At 41.9% G+C, this 22,633-nt stretch overlaps 1 protein-coding gene across 3 annotated transcripts in view; it reads right to left on the bottom strand.

Annotated features, from left to right (window-relative positions):
• rasgrp4 (RAS guanyl releasing protein 4) overlaps positions 1-22,633 on the bottom strand; it is a 176,637-nt gene that overhangs the window by 19,865 nt on the left and 134,139 nt on the right. For all 3 annotated transcript variants that reach the window (XM_039770783.1, XM_039770781.1, XM_039770782.1), the window contains exons 10-14: positions 8,739-8,819; positions 8,548-8,652; positions 8,119-8,228; positions 7,551-7,689; positions 7,434-7,470 (exon numbers count right to left, since the gene is read on the bottom strand). In XM_039770783.1, coding sequence (XP_039626717.1) covers positions 7,434-7,470; positions 7,551-7,689; positions 8,119-8,228; positions 8,548-8,652; positions 8,739-8,819 — 472 coding nt within the window. The remainder of the gene's footprint in view (positions 1-7,433; positions 7,471-7,550; positions 7,690-8,118; positions 8,229-8,547; positions 8,653-8,738; positions 8,820-22,633) is intronic.

The following is a 22,633-nucleotide window of genomic DNA, read 5'->3' as shown; positions in this document are numbered from 1 at the left end:
AACTGTGCGGGCCGTGCAGTATCGTACTTTGCCTTCAGTGTGCCATTACACTGCAGCTCAGTCACCTCCATCTGAATCTGCACAGGTGCAGTTTCCACATCGACGGAAAATGAGTTGCGAAACAACTGAAAATTCTTTTTTTGTTCTTCAAAGTCACCAAAGCGCTGTGCGAACTCAGTGCGCAGTGCACTCGGTTTATCAGCAAAGTGCGTATTTGGGAACACCGTTGTGCCGACTTGGTTCAACATTACTTGGCAACAGGGAAAGTGGGGCAAGTTGCACTGGTGCATTTGCGTCTCCCATAAAAGTAGCTTCACTTGAAATCACTTTGTGATTTTGTACGGGTAAAAACGTCTGCTGACGTGTCAGATTCTTCTTTAACTCTTCTGCTTTCTGTATCTTGTGCATTGCATTCAGGTCTTTCAGGTTATCTTGATGTTTTGTCTCATAGTGCCGTCTTAGATTAAATTCTGTAATTACAGCCACATTAGCTCCACAAATGAGACACACAGGTTTACCGGCAATGTCAGTAAACATATACTAAGCCTCCCATCGGTTTTTAAAGGCTCTATGTTGAGAATCACCTTTTCTCTTTGGCATCATGTGGGCTAGCTTCGCAATAACTTGCAGCATCATAAGCTAGACTTGATTAACGCGGTAAGTGTTCGGCAAGGCAGCTGAAGCACTGCATTATGGGATCTGTAGTTTATTGTGTTACCAGCACTTCATATCCCTGGGCCATTAATAACAATAATACAGTATATAAAATGATCTCGCGGGCCGTACTATAATTACACGCCGGGCCGGATGTGCCCCGTGGGCCTTGAGTTTGACACATATGGACTAAATAGAACTTGAAAAGAAATATTTTTTTGAATGTGATTCGCAATTCAGATTGAGTTGAAGCGCACTACAGTACATCGAGCCTGCGTGCTATTGTGGTTTTGCCTGTGTGCCTCAATAAGTTACCCTCCCCTCGCTCTTACTTTTTTACCGTTCATCTAATGAATACACTGAGTATGGCTTTACCAAAACAATCATTGATTGCGAATAAAGTATCCATTATTCATGAAGCTTCAATTGGTGATCTGTCTTTCTGCGTTAACCGCATATTTTTTCACACGTCTCAATCCAAGGGGATGCGAAGGTAAAATGAATCGAGAAGTGCGCGTACATACTTAGTGCATCCCCTCTCGGGAATCGAACCTCGGACGTCGGCGCTAGAGGCGAAGGCTCTACTATTGCGCCACGGCGTGTGGTTTGTCTAATTGAGCGTAGCAGTGTAATTCTGTTTTTGTTCAGCACTCTTTGGAACTGTTGGTTTTTGTCTGCGCACTGCGTCAGTTCACGTGAGCCGCTGAATATGGTTTTATATGTCACTCGCTCGCTTCTAAATGTTTCGCTGCCTTCTTAATTATATAATGCATGTTTTCTTCAGCGCTTTTTGTAGCTCTTCCTGATTTTCTATGTAATGCGTGATTACGTGAGAGGTGTAATGATGTCACACGAAACTCCGCCCCCCACTGCTTTCGAGCTCAACTCCATTACAGTAAATGGGGAAAAATAGCTTCTAGTTATGACCATTATGCGTAGAATTTTGAAAATGAAACCTGCCCAACTTTTGTAAGGAAGCTGTAAGGAATGAGCCTGCCAAATTTCAGCCTTCTACCTACATGGGAAGTTGGAGAATTAGTGATGAGTCAGTGAGTCAGTCAGTCAGTGAGGGCTTTGCCTTTTATTAGTATAGATATTTACTGTATTGTCATGTACGTTTCTATTTTTTTATTATTTTACTTTAGGCTTCTTGAAAAAATATTTTTGACAAAAAAATTAAGACAAGAAACAGAATGAGGTCAAGGTCCTTGCCATTTAATATAGACTGTTCCTACTAATGTTTATGCACTACTGTTCTAGCGCCCGTTATTGTAACGGGCTTAATGTCTAGTAATATATATATAAGCAAACCACAAGCCTGATCCTCTGACCCTTGCAGTTTTGTCACCATTTGCTTTTATTGTGTCACTTATCCAGTTTCATAAATGGCACACACAAATAATAATAGTGCAGGGATTTTTGCAGAACTAATCAAAAGTCAACACAGTACAATTAAATATCTTAGCATTAAGTTATTAATATTACCAAGTTATTAGTTTGACACAATTTTGTGTAACCTCAGACTACCAACATGAAATCCTCATTTGAAAACTCAATGCTGCTGTTCGGTTTTGCAAAGAAATATCTCTGTTTCTTCAACAAAAGGGGGCCTGAGGCCTTGTGTTTTAAACAGACATCCAACACTTGTACCAGCTTTCTGCAGCTTTTTGGTCAGCTCACTAAAATCTTATTTAAAGACTGACCTTTTGTCTCTTAAATTTTAATATTAACCATAATACTCTTATTGAAGGTTTTAATTAATTCTGTGTAAGTCCTATTACAATCCTGTCATTTCAGGCTGTTAATTTTTTACTCTTGTGTTCTCTACTAATGCACACTAGCCTGCAGTTTAAACATTCATTTGAAATGTCTTATGTTTTAAGTTTATTCTCAAATGTAAATACTTTAGGTGGTGTATTCTATAAACAGAGCTATAAAACAAGATTGTTTATTTAAAGTAACCCTATTCTTCCCATTGCTGAAGCATGCTTGTGGCAATAAAGGTAAATGGGAAATAATACATTATATCACAGATTTTTGATACAACTTTCTTGAGGTAAGGCGAAGTTTCCTGTTCATTTGTCTGCTGTAAACACATTGTATCCACTGGACCAGTTGCATCATTGGCCTATGATCTTCCTGAGTTGCCCCCCCCCAGCCCAGTATGCAATCTTGCAGATGTGTACAATTTGTGTGAAACACCAAGGGGTATACCTTCCCACTTTTTGATCAGATATATATGTATAACTCTTGTAAACCCTTGTCCCTTGCACTTCGATCTGACATACAGTACATGTATGACTTGTGCAAACACCAAATGGTGTGTGAGAGAATAATTTAGTGGTAACAGTAGTTATAAAGTAGTTTGGTTTGCAATGCACATTGAAATATATAAGCATTTATTTTGAAAATGTCATAAGAGAAAGTTACTAAAATGGTAAAACAAGTGTACTAGGAGGAAAGTTGATGTAATACACAAAATGTAATAAAAAGATGACTAAGAGATCATCAAATATTCTGTAAACAACAACATTGGACAGTTGTTACATACACAGAATTTTCAAGGGTGATGGCTAAACCTAGAGATATGAAAAGAACAAGAATATAATAAAACATACTTTTATTTTTAAAAGTAAGAAAAATGTATGCAGTGATTGAGAATCTTATGTAAATGTATGCATTGATTAACACTGTTATGCAAATTAAGTTGCTTATAAAGTAGACCTATATCCTTAATACCCTTAATTCTGATCATGGTGTAACAGACTACTGTGATTGATGCTCCCTCTGCAGCATGTTGCTGCAAGGGTAAATACTTGACACAGATGGACAAGCTTTCTCCTGTCTGATTATTGGCTCAAATAGGCTTTATCAAACTTGTTTCGGTAGAGAATTTTTCTTTCTTTAATTAAGACTAGGGGGTTTCGCCCCCCTGCTCGCTTCGCTCGCCAACCCCTGTGTTTGGTTTTCCGGATACACACTTGTAAGATTTTTTTTTTCTTTGAATTGTTGCTATTTCATTAGTTTAACTTTTATTTCAAAACTTCTGTAAAACCAATATTTGGAATCTGTCCTGTCCCAATATGCTGAATCTTTTAAATGAGGTCTGTGAGACTTGTGTTTAATGACTTTGTACCATAATTTAGGATAGGTTTCTCTGTTTGGAATTTCAGCACAGACAAAACAATCCATATCATCAGCAGTTAATATTTGTTTTTGCAAAGTAACCAATAAATGTATGTGAGTTAAACCCTGTGTATGAAATTCTCTGACTTAAACTAATTTCCCTTTGTTTGCGTCAATGCGCTCGCTTCGCTCGCGAACCCCTGTGTTTGGTTTTCCACTTACACACTTGTAAGATTTTTTTTTTCTTTGAATTGTTGCTATTTCATTAGTTTCACTTTTATTTCAGAACTTCTGTAAAACCAATATTTGGAATCTTTCCTGTCCCAATATGCTGAATCTTTTAAATGAGGTCTGTGAGACTTGTGTTTAATGACTTTACACCATAATTTAGGATAGGTTTCTCTGTTTGGAATTTCAGTCCAGACAAAACGATCCATATCATTAGCAGTTAATATTTTTTTTTGCAAAGTAACCAATAAATGCATGTGAGTTAAACCCTGTGCATGAAATTCTCTGACTTCAACTAATTTCCTTTTGTTTGCGTCAATGCGATCTGTGCTGTCTTTTTTTTTTTTTTTTTTGATATTGTGGCAACTGACGTAATAAAGTGGCACAAATGTTCTACTTTAACAGTTCCCGACTGCGTACCCCAAACACAATTGTCTAGCACCCTCTCCAACCCCTCCTCCCACGGGTCTCGCCTCCCCCTTACTGCATCAATCAGTACCCAGCTATCTGTCTTCCGTGCTGTACTCTGCCCTCCCGTTGCTATTTCATTAGTTTCACTTTTATTTCAGAACTTCTGTAAAAACAATATTTGGAATCGCAGCATAGTGGGACACGAACATCTTTTAAATGAGGTCTGTGAGACTTGTGTTTAATGACTTTGTACCATAATTTAGGATAGGTTTCTCTATTTGGAATTTCAGCACAGACAAAATGATCCACATCATCAGCAGTTAATAATTTTTTTGCAAATAACCAATAGATGCATTTGAGTTAAACCCCGTTTTTGAAATTCTCTGACTTAAACTAATTTCCTTTTGTTTTTGTCAGTGTGATCTGTGCTATCTTTTTTTTGATACTGTAGCGACTGACGTAATATAGTGTCACAAAAGTTCTACTTTAACAATCGCCGACTGCGTAACCCCAAACACAACTTTCTAGCACCCTCTCCAACCCCTCCTCACACGGGTGTCGCCTCCCCCTTACCGCATCAATCAGCACCCAGCTATCACTATACTGTACTGTACTGTACTCTGCCCTCCCTCGAGTGGACCTAACAGTCACTTAAAACAAAAAAGGCTTCAGCTTGGCTGGGATGCTACAATACTTTCGCCTGTTACTGCTTTCACATTCTGTATCTTTCTCTGCATATGTATATTGCCTTGGGTGTCTTTTCTCTGCAATGCTCTTTCTTCTTTGCTAAAGGCTCACGACTGAATGTTTTGCTGGCTGTCCGTGGTCTTATTTGATAAGAAGGGCGTGTCTTGCAAGAATCTAATGGTCCACGGCCCCACGAGACGCTCCGTTGTCAGTCTTTTTTGCCTTGCAGGTCTTTAAAATGTCTTTCGAGAACTTCTGAGAAGATCTTGTCTCGTTGCCTGGCTTTTACAGTCCAGGATTTTTGTCACGCAGGACTTTAAAATGTCTTTCAAGAACTTCCGTGAAGATCACGTCTCATCGCCTGGCTTTTACCTTCCAGAATTTTCTTTTATATATACAGTAATCCCTCGCTATATCGCGCTTTGACTTTCGCGGCTTCACTCTATCGCGGATTTTAAATGTAAGCATATCTAAATATATATCACGGATTTTTCGCTAGTTCGCGGATTTCTGCGGACAATGGGTCTTTTAATTTATGGTACATGCTTCCTCAGTTTGTTTGCCCAGTTGATTTCATACAAGGGACGCTATTGGCGGATGGCTTAGAAGCTACCCAATCAGAGCATGTATTACATATTAACTAAAACTCCTCAATGATATAAGATAAGCTTCCCGCGTGGTGCTTGATTGTTTGCTTTTCTCTCTCTCTCACCCTCTCTGACATTCTCTGCGCCTGACGGAGGGGGTGTAAGCAGAGGAGCTGTTTGCACAGAGGCTGTTTGCCTAGAGGATACGGACGCTCCTCTACAAAATGCTGCTTTATCGTGGTGCTTCGGCATACTTAAAAGCACGTATTGATTTTTTGATTGTTTGCTTTTATCTCGCTCTCTCTCTCTCTGACATTCTCTGCTCCTGACGGCGCTCCTTTGAAGAGAAGATATGTTTGCATTCTTTTAATTGTGAGAAAGAACTGTCATCTCTGTCTTGTCATGGAGCACAGTTTAAACTTTTGACTAAAGGGTGTTATTTCATGTCTAGAGGGCTCTAATAATGTTAACAGTGTGGGAGAGTTTATAAGGGCTTAAATATATATAAATAACCATACAAACATATGGTTTCTACTTAGAGGATTTTCATCTATTTTCTATCTATTTTCATCTCCGCGATCGAGGAGGGATTACTGTATAGAGATGTTGATTTCAACCTCAGGTGCCCACTGTTTGATTTTATATCCGAGTAGGACTACACACGAAATTCAGAATGTGGGGAACTAACTAAGATCCTCATCTCTGCAAATTCTATCAATGCTCCAGTGCTGGACTGAGTTTAAGTACCACTGCATCATGCTATGGATGCAGTTTTGTACAAAGGACTGTATAGGTAAACGTGTAACATTTGCAGATATTTTTTTCTTTTTATGTAAAACATTCTGAAAAAAGGTCATAAAACAGTACATTTCATGGCATTAAATAGTTCCTTGCCTTATATTCTTAGATTAGTTGTACAACTCTCAAGAGGGTTTAGAAAAAAATGCATTGTATTAATCAATGATACCATCTAAAATAAGTAGGTACTTCTCTTACCAAGTGGTGATGTAACACTGAATGCTTGGTTTTTATGACTGTAGTAGTACAAAAAGGCTTTTAGACAGCACCAAGTAGTAATTCATTTAGAAATAGTTTTCACAAGTTATTTTTAAATATTTTTTAATTTGCTTTTTTCGGTACTAGATAGTGGAGAGTCAGCACATGCACTGGCTTAAGATAGGAACAAACACTAGTTGAGAAGCAAATCCATTGCAGGGATCCCTCAAATTATTTATACTGGGCTAATAACAAGCTGCAAATAAAACTAACATACTTGTAATTCGAATGTTTGAAGAAACCTGAGCATCCAGGCAGACACAGGGAGATTAGATAAACTCCACAGACAGTGACAAGGTAGGGGACATGATTTCCTGCAATATATCTTACATGTAGACTTTTTGTAATCTACCTTATGTATCATGCATAGTTTTATGTTTTATCCTTTTAGGTTTGCAAAGTACCCCGAGATAGTGCTCTAAGTAAAAAGGACCAAGTAATATAAAGATTGCTTGATTGATTTAAACAGATACTGGAGTGTCTATAGCAGTCTGAGGCTTGGTAAATCTTCTAGGAGCAACACAGAGATTTATAATGGCACTAGTATTATTATGTGAGTTGCAGTTACTGATGACAAGACTGACAATCTAATAATTACCATAATTTATGTAAGATTCATGATCTTCAGTAAAGCTAAAAATAAAATAGTCTAAATATAGTGGACTATAGGAGTGATGTACATACCTCGACAACGATAGCCCTGCTTAATGACACCCCAAAGCTAGGAATAAAAGAAATAGACATTAATTGGCATATATCTTACCTTATTGGAACTAGTGTTAATTAGTGTAGGAAACTTACAAAGCCATTACAGGTATCACAGAAAGTTGGCTTCTTATAAGTGGTCTCCTGGAAGTTGTGCAGTAATCCTAGTTTAGAGCAGATGGAAATACCTCGCATAAAATAAGAAGTGATTTCATCACGACTCATCAAGCCTTCACTGTGGAGACAAATTGCCAAAAAAAACTTCAAATTTAAAACAATAAAAATGGCTGTGAGATTCATACAGTATATGGTTATTTTATACAGCCCATGCCACCATTTTCTTTTTGATTTTCTTTCATAGGCACAACCATTTAATGCATTATTGAATTCTGCAACATGGTCCCAATTGCTACCACATAGTGGCTGGAAGGGGTAATGTAAAATGCCATTGGGCTTTATGGCATTCAGTCCTTGTTTTGTTTATTGACTCACACTCTCATTTCCTGGTCCAGTATCATTTATTTATTTATTTATTTTGGTAAATTATTGTCTGCCATCTTACAACACACACATATCTGGTCTACAGTTTGTGATTAGATCCTTGAATAAAAGTGGACATTCACTGGTTATATTACTGCTTATGTTGTTATTTTTTTTGACTTACCGCTCTCTGTCATACGTGCAAAAGGAAAATGGGAAGCTTGCTGCAATCTTCTCAAAGTCCTCCTGAGAAATGAAGCCATCGTGGTTGTGGTCATAGTTCTTTATGACTGACTGCAGGGGGCAACAGGAGGATAGGATCTCAGCAGGTTGATGAAAATTCTGTGCCACTGAAGACAGGGCTCTGCAGCGCAGACATGAACATATGCGTCACAGAGACAAGTCCTGGCAACAAGCTTCACTAAAATGATGACAAAAACATGGCCTTAAACGGAAGATTGACTGGCTAAGCTAAGCCAGACATAGTGCTCGCTGTTTACTTGCTTTCATACATATAGAGACTAATTACTACTTCCTTGATATAGATTCCTCAAGTTTACGCCTGGTACAAGACCAAAATATACTGCACTAGAGATTGGGAAAATCCGCTCACCTCCACCATTTGTTTCACATGCTTGGAGATGACTGCTGGATCATGTCTTGGTGCCACTCCTGAAGCCCAGTCTACAAACACAGGGGGTTTGGTGGGAATAGCAGGCTGTAATTGAGACCAATGGGTATATTCACTAAAACATCAAGAAACCTTTTTAGTGTAATGCTAAATCTTTTGGATTGTGGTCTCACCTGGATTTTTGGGTTCCTGGGCTCTTTTGTGTAGGAGAGTTCATAGATTTCATCCTCAGTATAGTATAGATCCAAAGAAAGCTGGTTAATAAAGTAAACAGAAGATGATTAGTATGAGATCAGGTGATATGCATGTTTTCAGTAACGCCCAAAAATTCAAATGCCATTCACATTCTGTTTGTTCTGGGGTTTAAGAAGATACATATACCTATGACAGAATGAACGTTTGCTCAACTTACCTCCAGACTCAAAGAGCATTTCCAGAGATTAGTTATCTAAACACATTTAATTTTGAAGAGTGTGTTGCTAAATCCAAGGGCTACCAAGTGACCCACCTAACAACTAATGAGCTATCTGCCCTTTTACATAAACACAGGGACTTCACCTTTCACATGACTGGTGCCTAGCTAAAATTATTATTCATAAAATCAGATTGACACATTAACATCTACTTACATAGGTAGCTATTGCTTAGATGCCTTGTAATTTTAGACACTAGTACCTCAAATGGTAATATTGCAAGTGACAATAAAAATAAAACAAGATTTGAGGAATGTCATTATATCACTATTGACACTCTGTATCCATGAGCAAGTTACTTCACCTGCCTGTGGTTTAACTGAGAAAACAAAAGAAATGTAACCAATTGTATCTGAAATGTTGTAAGTCAGACTTGATAAAGACATCAGCCAAATCAGTAAATGTACAGTAAATGTAAATTATGCTTTAAAATTAGTTGAGTTGGCAGGGGCATATTGTGACTAATAATTTAGGTTGCATTGTAAAGTAGAGGCACAGCTTTTCATAGGTAAAAGTATGTATTCTATGTTGTATCATTATGTTGTACAGTATGAATAGAGTTAGTTTAACCACCTTACTGATTATCTGTTAAACTTCTCTTTATATATGAAGTCATATCAATGCTTAGTGTTTTAGGATGCTGTTAAGACTTTAAATGTTGCTATATATGTTACACTGACACACTCTTTAGGATGGAAATTAGAAAAGCACTAGAATGGATAGAGAATTTCCCAGTGACCTCATCCAGAACTGTTTCTTCAAGCTACAGTATATTTCTAATTAATATTGCTTAGCTGCTTTATTGCTGTATGTCACAAATACAACAAATTAGTTTTTACTAATACACTCAAGTAAAGCAAACAAACATATAATACAATTCAAACGATGTGCGAGATACCAAAACACTATATAAAAGTTCAGTCTTGAAAATGTAAGCCAGAAGGACAGGTCTCCTGGCTGATGAAAGTGAATGAGATTGCCAGAGAGCACAAGATAGAAAGAAAGTTCTAAAAGAGAGTAACTCTTTTTATGTTATGCCTGGAAATGTCCAAAAAGGTTGTAAGACCTAGGGAAAAAAACAAATCAAAATATAAAAGAAACAGCAATATTAAAGTGATTTGGGACGTTCTTAACTCACTTTTGTTTTTCAGGGTCTCATTATTCATTCTGTATTCTAAACTCTGTTCAGCAGTCATCTGAATATGATCAGCTCTGTGTGTGGAAACTGAGTGCAGAAATACTTAAAAGATAGTTTATTTTTTATTGCCATCATCTCCAGGGTCTTTCCTGCCTTATAGCTAATACCGCTAGGCTATCTTATGTTACAGAGGATTTTACATTTTTCTCTAATCAGTATGTATTGCTTGAATTATTGGTGTATTCTTTAAAAATGCAATGCAGTATTTGGAATTTGTTATTTCCTAATTATACTGTGGGATACAGTTTACTTTCAGATATATCAAACATTAATGGTTAATAAATGCATGTTTCTTTGTTATTCTTCCAGAGCAGATGTGCTGTAGTGTATCCACATACCAGTAGTCACAAGGAAAAAATTAACCATAAATTCACCAGTTAATCAGAGAGCACATTCATACTTGACTTAGACGATTTACAATTAATAGCCTGATGGTATGTTTTTGTACGATGAAATTAATAGAACAAAGCCACAGGGGTACTAAGAGACCATGCAACATTTGCAGATATTCCAGATGGGAATCATACCAAGTAATACAAACTATTATGTCTAAATAGAATAATGCATTTTACATTAAATGATTACACACCTAAAACACTACCAGGTCAGGGGTTTTCAAACATGGTCCTAGGGACCCACTGTGGCTGCAGGTTTTTCTTTCTAGCCAGATTCATAATCAGTGACATCAATTGATAACATTGATTCTTATTTAATTAGCTGGCCTTTTTTTTTCTCTTCTCTTATTTTACATTCAGAAAATCACATCAGCATGATTTTGACATTATACTTAGAAATACCTGTATTTCTATTTTTGCTATAGATTTAAATGCTTGACTCTCTTTTGTTGTTTTCATTATACTTTGCCCTTCCTCTGTGTAGTTTGCTCCCTTCATGGTATCTTAGTAATGACAATTACAAACTAGCAGAGCAGACACCCAGGCAAACAATACTGAGTTGTAAGAGGCTGCAACTACTTTGAGTCTCAGACCCACGAATTAGTAAATAATGATTTAATTAAACAGGTAGAACACCTCGAAAAGTAGAATGAAAATCAAGATGAAAAAAAGAAAATGCATTATTCCCATATATCTGCTTAATACATTTAAAAGTTATATATATATATATATATATATATATATATATATATATATATATATATATATAAACTGCTCAAAAAAATTAAAGGAACACTTTGAAAACACATCAGATCTCAATGGGAAAAAGAAATCCTGCTATATATCTATACTGATATAGACTGGGTAATGTGTTAGGAACGAAAGGATGCCACATCGTTTGATGGAAATGAAAATGATCAACCTACAGAGCCCTGAATTCAAAGACGCCCCAAAAATCAGAGTGAAAAAATTATGTGGCAGGCTAGTGCATTTTGCCAAAATTTAATTGCAGCAACTCAAAATTGTACGCAGCACTTTGTATGGCCCCTGTGTTCTTGTATACATGCCTGACAACATCGGTGCATGCTTCTAATGAGATGACAGATGGTGTTGTGGGGGATCTCCTCCCAGATCTGGACCAGGGCATCACTGAGCTCCTGGACAGTCTGAGGTGCTGAGTTTCGTGTGACATCATCACGCCTTCCACGTAATCACGCAGTACGTAGAAAACCAGGAAGAGGCCCAAAAAGCGCTGAAGAAAACATGCATTATATAATTGAGAAGGCAGCAAAACAATAAGAAGCGAGCGAGTGACATATACAACCATATTCATGAGTTCTGCTACTTCGGAAACAAAGCACGATGTAAACCTAAACTTTAAATTAAGTTCATAGACAGGCTGCCGCTGGCGTTTGTAATTCAGTGCCTACCCATATAAGACCGTCCGTCAGCGGCAATCCAATAGCAAACTGCCACGGGTAAATATTCACGGGTGAAGGACTGTGCTTATGCAGAGGAAGATGAGATGGTCAGGGTGGTGTTTGGCACAAACTCAGCAAAACTGCGAGAGAAAGTTTTAGGTGCCGGGACTTCGGTAACATTAGATACAGCCATGGACATAGCACAACATGGCACCAGCACAGCTGGGAAACTTCGATGCATGTACACCGAGCGGCTCATGTGAACTGACGCAGTGCACAGACAAAAAGGAACAGTTCCAAAGAGCGCTGAACAAAAAATGAATTACACAATTGAAAAGGCAGCAAAAAAATATGAAGCGTCTGATACATACAAGCATATTCATAAATGCAGCTACTGTGGAAACAAAGCACACGGTGGAAAAAGTCAATGTCCCGCTAAAGGAAGACAGTGTAAAAAAAACCTGTGCATGCAGTGTGTCGGGTCTCAGATAAAGAAGAAGACGAGCTGTTTATTGATGCAGTAAGAAACGAATCGATAAATGAAACCTGTCATCTTTACAACGATTGACAAACACGGAATGTAACTTGAACACAACACATCCTACAAATACGAACCTGATTGAAAGAAATAATAATAATCAAATCCTTGATGACAGCAACACTCAGTAAAACTCACAAAACAATTACTGTATATTGACAGTCATGTTACGTTATTTTTAAAATGTTCCCTTTTCTTTTTCATAGCTTCTTTAACACACTACATCTCCGCTGCGATACGCGGGTATATATATATATATATGTATATATATACCCCGATCTACATACTCGAATAATGGATACTTTATTCGCCATCAATGATTGTTTTGGTAAAGCCATACTCAGTGTATTCATTAGATGAACGGTAAAAAAGTAAGAGCGAGGGGAGGATGACTTATTGAGGCATGCAGGCTGTAGTCTTGGCGTCAACTCTATCTGAATAGCGCGATCACATTTGAAAACATATATCTTTTCAAGTTCTATTTAGTCCATATGTGTCAAACTCAAGGGATCATTTTATATACTGTATTATTATTATTAATGGCCCGGGTATATGAAGCGCTGGTAACACAATAAACTACATAATGCAGTGCTTCAGCTGCCTTGCCGAACACTTACCGCGTTAATCAAGTCTAGCTTATGATGCTGCAAGTTATTGAGAAGCTAGCTCACACGATGCTGGAGAGAAAAGTTGATTCTGAAAATAGAGCCTTTAAAAACCGATGGGAGGCTGAGTATATGTTTACTGAACCCGTGTGTCTCATTTGTGGAGCTAATGTAGTTGTAATTACAGAATTTAAACTAAGACGGCACTATGAGACAAAACATCAGGGTAACCTGAAAGACCTGAATGCAATGCAGAAGATACAGAAAGCAGAAGAATTAAATAAGAATCTGACACTTTAGCGGACGTTTTTACCCGTGCACAATCACAAAGTGATTTCAAGTGAAGCTGCTTTTATGGGAGACACAAATGCACCAGTGCAACTTGCCCCACTTTCCCTGTTGCCAAGTAATGTTGAACCAAGTCGTCACTACGGTGTTCCCAAAATACGCACTTTGCTGATAAACTGAGCGCACTGAGTTTGCACGCGCTTTGGTGACTTTGAAGAACAAAAAAAGTCCGTCTTCATGCGGCTCGAACCTTGTGCATGTTTGGTAGCACATATCTGTGTGAGAAGCTCTTCTCAGTGATAAAGACTAACAAAACAGCACACAGGAGTCGCCTCACTGATGAGCACCTGTAATTCATCCTGAGAATCTCCACAACACAGAACCTCACACCAAACAGAAACGAACCTGTTGCCAAAAAAAGATGCCAGGCGTCCAGCTCTAAAATGACATATGAGCAAAGACAACTGAATGATTTGATTTGTTATTGCTGAAAGGAACACATTTTATTTATATATCCAGGTTTTGTTATGCAGCATGTTCATATTTGAATTTGTATAATTTTGACAGAATATATTTTTATGGAGAGCAAAATCTTTTGGGATATTTAAAATCTAAGTTTATTTTTATATAAAATTACATAAGAGTAAAGAAATTTGAATGTTTGTTCTTTTAACGTTTACTTTATTTCTAACTTGTATAATTTAGACAGGATATATTTTTATGGAGAGCAAAATATTATAAATTGTTTAAGGTTTGAGTTGATTTATTCAGGAATAATATTCCTGTCTGTTTTTACCATTCCTACCAAAGATATTTCTGTCGACTAAATAAAAATTCCTTCTATTTAAAATTTAAATAGAACTTGAACAAATACGATAGTTTATAATATCCACGCAGACTTGCACGTAAGAGCGGGAGTTATCCGTTTTAACAAGCAGCGTATTGCACTGAAACGAAATGGCTGTGTGTGTATATATGTAGATATGTATGTATATGTATATATATGTTTATATATGTGTGTGTGTATGTATATATATATATATATGTATTTGTGTGTATATATGTGTGTGTATGTATGTATGTGTGTGTGTATATATATGTGTATATGTATAGATATGTATATATATATATGTTTATGTGTGTGTGTGTAAATATATATATATATTTATATATGGAAGAGAAGGTCTGTGATACGGTTTGCATATTAGCAGTTGGAGATCCACAAAGGGAGAAAATGAATCACGTATCATAAAGTAGTTTTTATTCCTGAGCTTTCAACCCCTACCGGGGTCTTCATCAGAGGATAATGCTTAGACATACAAGAATCAAAGGCAATATATAGCAATACCTTACAGGGGAGGGGGGGTGTGGCTAGGTCCGTGGGGGGGATGTTTGAGGTTGTTGGGAGTAAAGTCTTGTTTTTTAAGAATAAGTTCTTCTTAAGTTTGTATATGCTGGATTTATGTCCAAGTGTCTGTTGATGGCGTTCTCATTTGATAACCAGGATTCAGCCAGCTCTCTAGCACTTTTATTATTGGCTTTAAATTTTACTTGTACATCGTCCCAATTAAATGTATGTCCTGTTGATTTAGTATGCTTATAGATCAATGACAGTGCGTCCTTTCTTCTGACTGCGTTGCGGTGTTCCTGTATACGTGTTGCGATTCTTTTTGAAGTTTGTCCTATGTATACCGCTGAGCATGAATTGCATGGAATGCTGTATACTGCATTTAGTGTTTCTGCTGTCGATTTCTTGTTTTTGGCATTAAAGAGGACCGTGTGCAGATTGTTCATGGGTTTGTGTGCTATTCTGTATATATATGACAGCAACACTCATCACTCACAACAGTGACAAAACAATTACATTGACAATCATGTTACGTTATTTTCAAAATGTTTCCTTTTCTTTTTCATTGCTTCTTTAACACACTTCTTCTCCGCTGCGAAGCGTGGGTATTTTGCTAGTATATATATATATATATATATATATATATATATATATATATATATATATATATATATATATATATATATATATATATACAGTGGGTACAGAAAGTATTCAGACCCCCTTCAATTTTTCACTCCTTGTTATATTTCAGCCATTTGCTAAAATCATTTAAATTAATTTTTTCCCTCACACAGCACCCCATATTGACAGACAAAAAAAATAATTTTTGAAATTGTTGCAGATTTATTAAAAAAATAATAATAATAATATAAAATATAATAATATAAAAAGAAAAACTGAAATATCACATGGTCCTAAGTATTCAGACCCTTTGCTCAGTATTTAGTAGAAGCACCCTTTTGAGCTAATACAGCCATGAGTCTTCTTGGGAAAGATGCAACAAGTTTTTCAAACCTTGATTTGGGGATCCTCTGCCATTCCTCCTTGCAGATCCTCTCCAGTTCTGTCAGGTTGGATGGTAAACGTTGGTGGACAGCCATTTTTCGGTCTCTCCAGAGATGCTCAATTGGGTTTAAGTCAGGGCTCTGGCTTGGTCATTCAAGAACAGTCACAGAGTTGTTGTGAAGCCACTCCTTCGTTATTTTAGCTGTGTGCTTAGGGTCAGTGTCTTGTTGGAAGGTAAACCTTCGGCCCAGCCTGAGGTCCTTAGCACTCTGGAGAAGGTTTTTGTCCAGGATATCCCTGTACTTGGCCGCATTCATCTTTCCCTCGATTGCAACCAGTCATCCTGTCCCTGCAGCTGAAAAACACCCCCACAGCTTGATGCTGCCACTGCCATGCTTCACTGTGGGGACTGTATTGGACAAGTGATGAGCATTGCCTGGTTGTCACCACACATACCGCTTAGAATTAAGGCCAAAAAGTTCTATCTTGGTCTCATCAGAACAGAGAATCTTATTTCTCACCATCTCAGAGTCCTTCAGGCGTCTTTTAGCAAACTCCATGCGGGCTGTCATGTGTCTTGCCTCTCCTCAGTGTGTGGAGACAACCAGGCACTGCTCATCACTTGTCCAATACAGTCCCCACAGTGAAGCATGGCAGTGGCAGCATCATGCTGTGGGGGTGTTTTTCAGCTGCAGGGACAGGACGACTGGTTGCAATCGAGGGAAAGATGAATGTGGCCAAGTACAGGGATATCCTGGACAAAAACCTTCTCCAGAGTGCTAAGAACCTCAGACTGGGCCGAAGGTTTACCTTCCAACAAGACAATGACCCTAAGCACACAGCTAAAATAACGAAGGAGTGGCTTCAACTCTGTGACTGTTCTTAAATGGCCCAGCCAGAGCCCTGACTTAAACCCAATTGAGCATCTCTGGAGAGACCTAAAAATGGCTGTCCACCAACGTTTACCATCCAACCTGACAGAACTGGAGAGGATCTGCAAGGAGGAATGGCAGAGGATCCCCAAATCCAGGTGTGAAAAACTTGTTGCATCTTTCCCAAGAAGACTCATGGCTGTATTAGCTCAAAAGGGTGCTTCTACTAAATACTGAGCAAAGGGTCTGAATACTTAGGACCATGTGATATTTCAGTTTTTCTTTTTAATAAATCTGCAACAATTTCCAAAATTATTTTTTTTGTCTGTCAATATGGGGTGCTGTGTGTACATTAATGAGGGAAAAAATTAATTTAAATGATTTTAGCAAATGGCTGCAATATAACAAAGTGTGAAAAATTGAAGGGGGTCTGAATACTTTCCATACCCACTGTGTATATATATATATATATTGTCACGCACGCGCGAGTAGGAGGCCGCGGATTGATTCGATAGCACCTGGGAAACCATTCGCCGCCAGGGAATGGCGGGTATTAACTTTCTCCCTCTGCTTCCTCATAGAAAGAAAGACCTTCCTGCACCATAGGCTGGATTGACCGCAGTGCGGTACTTCCGCCCTTCCTCCGCCATCTTGCCCTGACGTCATCCTTCCCATCCTCCCTTGCGGTCCTTCCCGCATCCCTCCACTCCGGCTCCTCCCCAATAAAATGGCGCGGCGCCAGGAGTCAGCCGCGCTATGAACTGTTTAGTTTATTTTGACCTGTTTTTTTTTGGCAAAGTTCTGTACAATATACGGGGCGGAAACCCCAACCCTTATTGCTGTCTCCTCGGTCCTTGACAAGTGGCGTAGTCGGCAGGATACAGAGATCCCGGAATGACGGAAGGACAGGACCTCAACACGGTGCTGCAGCTATGAATGACCAGCTCCAGGCTGCAGCTGCGCAAGCCGCCACCACCCGGGAGCTGGAGGCCACGAGGCCAGGTTAGTGGAAGCCCAACGGGCGGCCAGACCCGCCCAGGCAGCCGCCTCATCCTTTAGTCCGATGGCCCCGAGGACGCGATGCCTACCTGGGCATGTTTGAGAGGGCGGCCACCCGAACGCAGTGGCAGCGGTCAGTGGGCGTCCATCCTGGCGCCATATCTGAAGGGACCAGCGCTGCGGGCCTATTATGACCTCCCTGAGGAGGAGGCGCTAATTACGACCTCCTCAAGCCCGAAATACTGGCCCGCTACGGCATTAGCCGGGCCAGCAGGCGAATGGCGGAACTGGGTCTTTGACCCTGAAAAGCCCTTCGCGCCCAGGCGTTGAGTTCTGGGGCAAGATGGGCCGCTGGCTACGGCCAGAGGGACCCGGCAGGCGGAAAGTGGTCGGCGGGTGGCCTGTGAAGGCCTGGTCAATGCGATGCCCAGTTCCCTCGCCCAGCAGGTCCGGGGACACGCCTATCAAACCATGTCGGGCCTCCTCGGCGTCCTGGAGCGTCAGTTGGCGGTCCTCCGACTTGGGGGGTCAGAAAAGCCTGCTCGCTGGAACCGGCAGGGACGGGCGGCCACCCCGAGCCCCTCGGCCAGCGCTGCAGAAGCGCCAGCCAGAGCCAGAGAGGCGGGACCGCCGCGCTGTTTCAAGTGTGGCGAGACCGGTCACCTGCTGCCAAACTGCCCCATCACATCGCCCGGAGCCTATGGACTGCAGCTGGACATCGTCGGAGAGGTATTGTACCCGCCGCATCCCTTGGCGAGTCGAATCACGGGAGTGGTGTTGCTAAATGGGCACGCCGTGGTGGCTTTGTTTGATTCCGGCAGCAACATTACCATTGTTGCTCGCCGTTTTTCTTACGCAACAGTGGTTAAAACAACATTTGTTGGTCACCTGTGTGCATGGGGGACTAGGTCATATCGTTCCGCTCACTGCTATGTCACCTGGAAGGGGAACCAATCCAAATGGCGGTCGCTGTGTTACCTGACCCCCTTCCCAGTGATTTTGGGACAAGACTGGTCTAAAAGAATCAGCGGTAAGCCATTCGCCGCTCCCGGGGCCTCGTTGGATCTTGTTATGAGGGGAAAAGGCACCCCTCCCGCGGCCTCCACGCCGTGCACAAGGGCAGGCCCTATGGGCGCTGGTGTCTCGGGGGACCTTTCCGTGGCTACGGACCTTGACCCGGAAGATTCCGCCGGAGAAGGGACTAGCCAGGGAACTCTTCCCGGACCCAGGCCCCAAGACCCTCTCGGCCTGGACCATCAATTTCGTCCACGCCGGCCTCCTTTAAGAGGGAGCAGTGGAATGATGACTCCCTGCGCTTTGCCCGAATGCGTCGTTCTGCCTAACAGCTCAACAGCGGACGGATCCACACCGGGAACCCTTCTTTGTCCTTGAGAATGATCTGTTGTACCGGTGGCTACCCATGAGGCGAGGTGCGGAAGTTGTTGCTAATTCGCGTACCTTCCGGGCGGAGATATGCGAGTTGGCACATGCTCACCTCCTAGGCCCACCTCGGGCGAAAAACACTGGAGAGGATTAAGCTCCGCTTTTACTGGCCTGGGATCAATGAGGAGGTCCGCGGTTCTGTCAATCCTGTCCGAGTGCCAGACCCGCCAGATTCCTAGGAGGGACCGTGCTCCTCTAGTCCCTATTCCCTCGTGGACATCCCTTTGAAAGGATAGGGGTCGATTTGGTGGGACCCTGGAGCCCTCAACCCGTGGCCACAAGTATATCCTAGTCATGGTGGACTATGCCACCCGGTACCCAGAGGCGGTTCCCCTGCGCTCCGCTAATACTAAAAGCATCGCACGGGAACTGGTTAATTTGTTTTCACGCGTGGGCATACCCAAGGAGGTCCTCACGGACCAGGGTACGCCCTTCACTTCGGATACGTTCAAGGAGGTAGCCAAATTACTGCAGATAAAGCACCTGAAAGCGTCAGTCTATCACCCGCAAACTGGCGGGTTGGTGAGCGTTTAATCAGACGCTTAAGCAGATGCTCCGCAAGGTAGTCAGCGACGGCGGCAGGAACTGGGACCAGCTCCTCCCGCTCATGCTTTTTGCCTACCGGGAGGTACCCCAGGCCTCTACAGGCTTCTCCCCCTTTGAATTACTATACGGGCGACAACCCCGGGGAATCCTCGACATCCTAAAAGAAGGCTGGGAGGCCGAGGCTCTTCCCTCCTCTAACATTTTGAGCGTGCGCAACTGCGCGACCGACTCACAAAGATCAGGCCCCTCCTAAAAGAGCACGCGTGACTCGTGCGCAAGCAGCGCAGGCCCGGTGTTACAACCGCAACTCCGTCCTCAGGGAGTTCCGCCGGGGACCGAAGTTATGGTGCTCGCCCCGACCTCCCACTCGAAGCTGCTCGCTCACTGGCAAGGGCCTTACGAGGTTAAGGAGAGAAAGGACTCGCCGACTATTTGGTGAAACAGCCCAATCGTCGACCGAAAGTGAGAGGATCTATCATGTCAACCTGTTAAAGCCCTGAGAGATAGAGAGGAGCTCCCAGCTCCCATAGGTCACTCTCCCTTTCGCAAGCACAACTGCCCTTAACCTCGGCGAAGAGCTGACCCCAAGCAGCGGCAGGAGTTAGCCCAAACACTCCGAGCCATCCCCGAGGTAGTGAGCGAGTCACCCGGCCGGACCGCGCTGATTGCCCACGATATAGTCACGGAGCCCGGGGTAATCGTCCGGGAGAGGCCCTACAGACTCCCGGAGGCAAAACGCGCAGAGGTCGAACTGGAGGTGAAACGTATGTTGGACATGGACATAATTGAAGAGAGCCATAGTCCCTGGTCCAGCCCTATTGTCCTCGTCTCCAAGCCAGACGGCTCCTGGAGGTTCTGTAATGACTTTAGACGCCTGAATCAGATCTCCAAGTTCGATGCCTACCCCATGCCCCGCATTGACGACCTCCTTGGCGGCTGGGTACGGCTCGTATCTGACTACCCTTGACATGACAAAAGGGTATTGGCAAATTCCTTTAACGGCATCCGCAAAGGAAAAAACGGCCTTTAGCACCCCTAGCGGGCACTGGCAGTACAAGGTCCTCCCATTTGGGCTGCACGGGCCCCCGGCGCCTTCCAACGTCTGGTAGATAGAGTGCTGAAGCCCCACCAGTCCTATAGTGCCGCCTACCTGGATGACGTTGTCATCTATTCCGCACCTGGGAGGAGCATCTACTGCAGGTCGCAGCTGTCCTCCTAACACTGGCTAAAGCCGCCTCCGCATAAACCCCGGAAGTGTTTTTTTGGATTAAAGGAGGCCAAATATTTAGGCTACCTCGTGGGACAAGGACAGGTGCGGCCACAGAGCTCCAAAGTTAAAGACATCTTAGAATGGCCCCGTCCGAATACCAAGAAACAGGTGCAGGCTTTCTTGGGGCTTGCGGGTTACTACCGCCGGTTTGTTCCCGTTTCTCCGGAAGAGCAGCACCCTTGACTGACCTGACAAAAAGGGCGCCCCTATACGTGGTGTGGACCGACAAAGCAGAACACGCGCTCAGTGACCTAAAGAAGGCCCTAACGCCGGCACCTGTGTTACGGACGCCCGATTTTGGGCTCCCGTTTATTCTCCAGACCGACGCTTCGGACACAGGCCTGGGTGCCGTGCTGAGCCAAAGCGTCGATGGTGTCGAGCACCCTGTGATGTACCTTAGCCGGAAACTGATGGACGGGAGACCGGTGCACGGCAGTGGAGAGGGAGGCCTTGGCCATTAAGTGGGCAGTGACCCACCTCCGTTACTACCTGCTGGGTCGCGAATTCACTCTGGTGACTGATCACGCTGCACTTCAGTGGATGTCCCTACACAAAGAGTCGAATCCGCGGGTCACCAGGTGGTTCCTGGACTTACAGCCGTATAAGTTCACTGTCACTTATCGGCGGGCACCCTTCAGGCCAATGCCGATGCCCTCTCGTATTCACGACCTCTCGGTTAGGTCCGCCCGACCTGACGGTCCTGGGCTAAGGGGGGGATCGTGTCACGCACGCCGAGTAGGAGGCCGCGGATTGATTCGATAGCACCTGGGAAACCATTCGCCTCCAGGGAATGGCGGGGTATTAACTTTCTCCCTCTGCTTCCTCGTAGAAAGAAAGACCTTCCTGCACCATAGGCTGGATTGACCGAGTCGCGGTACTTCCGCCCTTCCTCCGCCATCTTGCCCTGACGTCATCCTTCCCATCCTCCCTTGCGGTCCTTCCCGCATCCCTCCACTTCCGCTCCTCCCCAATAAAATGGCGCGACGCCAGGAGACGGCGTCGCGTTATGAACTGTTTAGTTTGTGCTTGGACCTGTTTTTCTTTTTTGCAAAAGTTCTGTACAATATACGGGGCCGGAAACCCCAACCCTTATTGCTGTCTCCTCGGTCTTTGACAATATATATATATTTTTTTTTTTTACCAAACTTAGTTTTCTAATTACTATGTTGTTCCCAAGACGCAGAATGTGGGAAATAACAGTTCATTTAATTAGCTCAGGAGACCAATTTAAAAACAGAAGGTGATTGGAACAAAAACCTGCAGCCAAGACCGAGTTTAAAAACCCCGGATTTAGATGATAATGCGGAGGTATACTAGTGACTTTTTTATTCTATAGATTGGTTTAAAATATATAATACAAGAACTTTCACACATACTTTTTATTACTGATTTTTTTCTGTCTCTAAGCTATTATAGTAGATTACAAAGGTCAGCATACACGAAGTACTGTAAGTGTATAATATAATTGTTTTTTTGTTTTTTTTTTTTAATCCTGGCAGTAAACTTATCTTATTGCATGCACTCTGTACCCAGGGCAGATAATCCATATGCTTAACAAAGATTCTTAAAGGCATTATGTAACTCTCAGTTCCCTCATTCCTGCTCCTACTGGGGTGAACATTTAGTATAACTAAATACTGTTCTAGCTTTTGTAGTACATTTGA

This window comes from Polypterus senegalus, chromosome 12 (genome assembly GCF_016835505.1).
Source record: "Polypterus senegalus isolate Bchr_013 chromosome 12, ASM1683550v1, whole genome shotgun sequence".
NCBI lineage: Eukaryota > Metazoa > Chordata > Cladistia > Polypteriformes > Polypteridae > Polypterus > Polypterus senegalus.
This window is presented reverse-complemented; position numbering and strand designations above follow the sequence as displayed.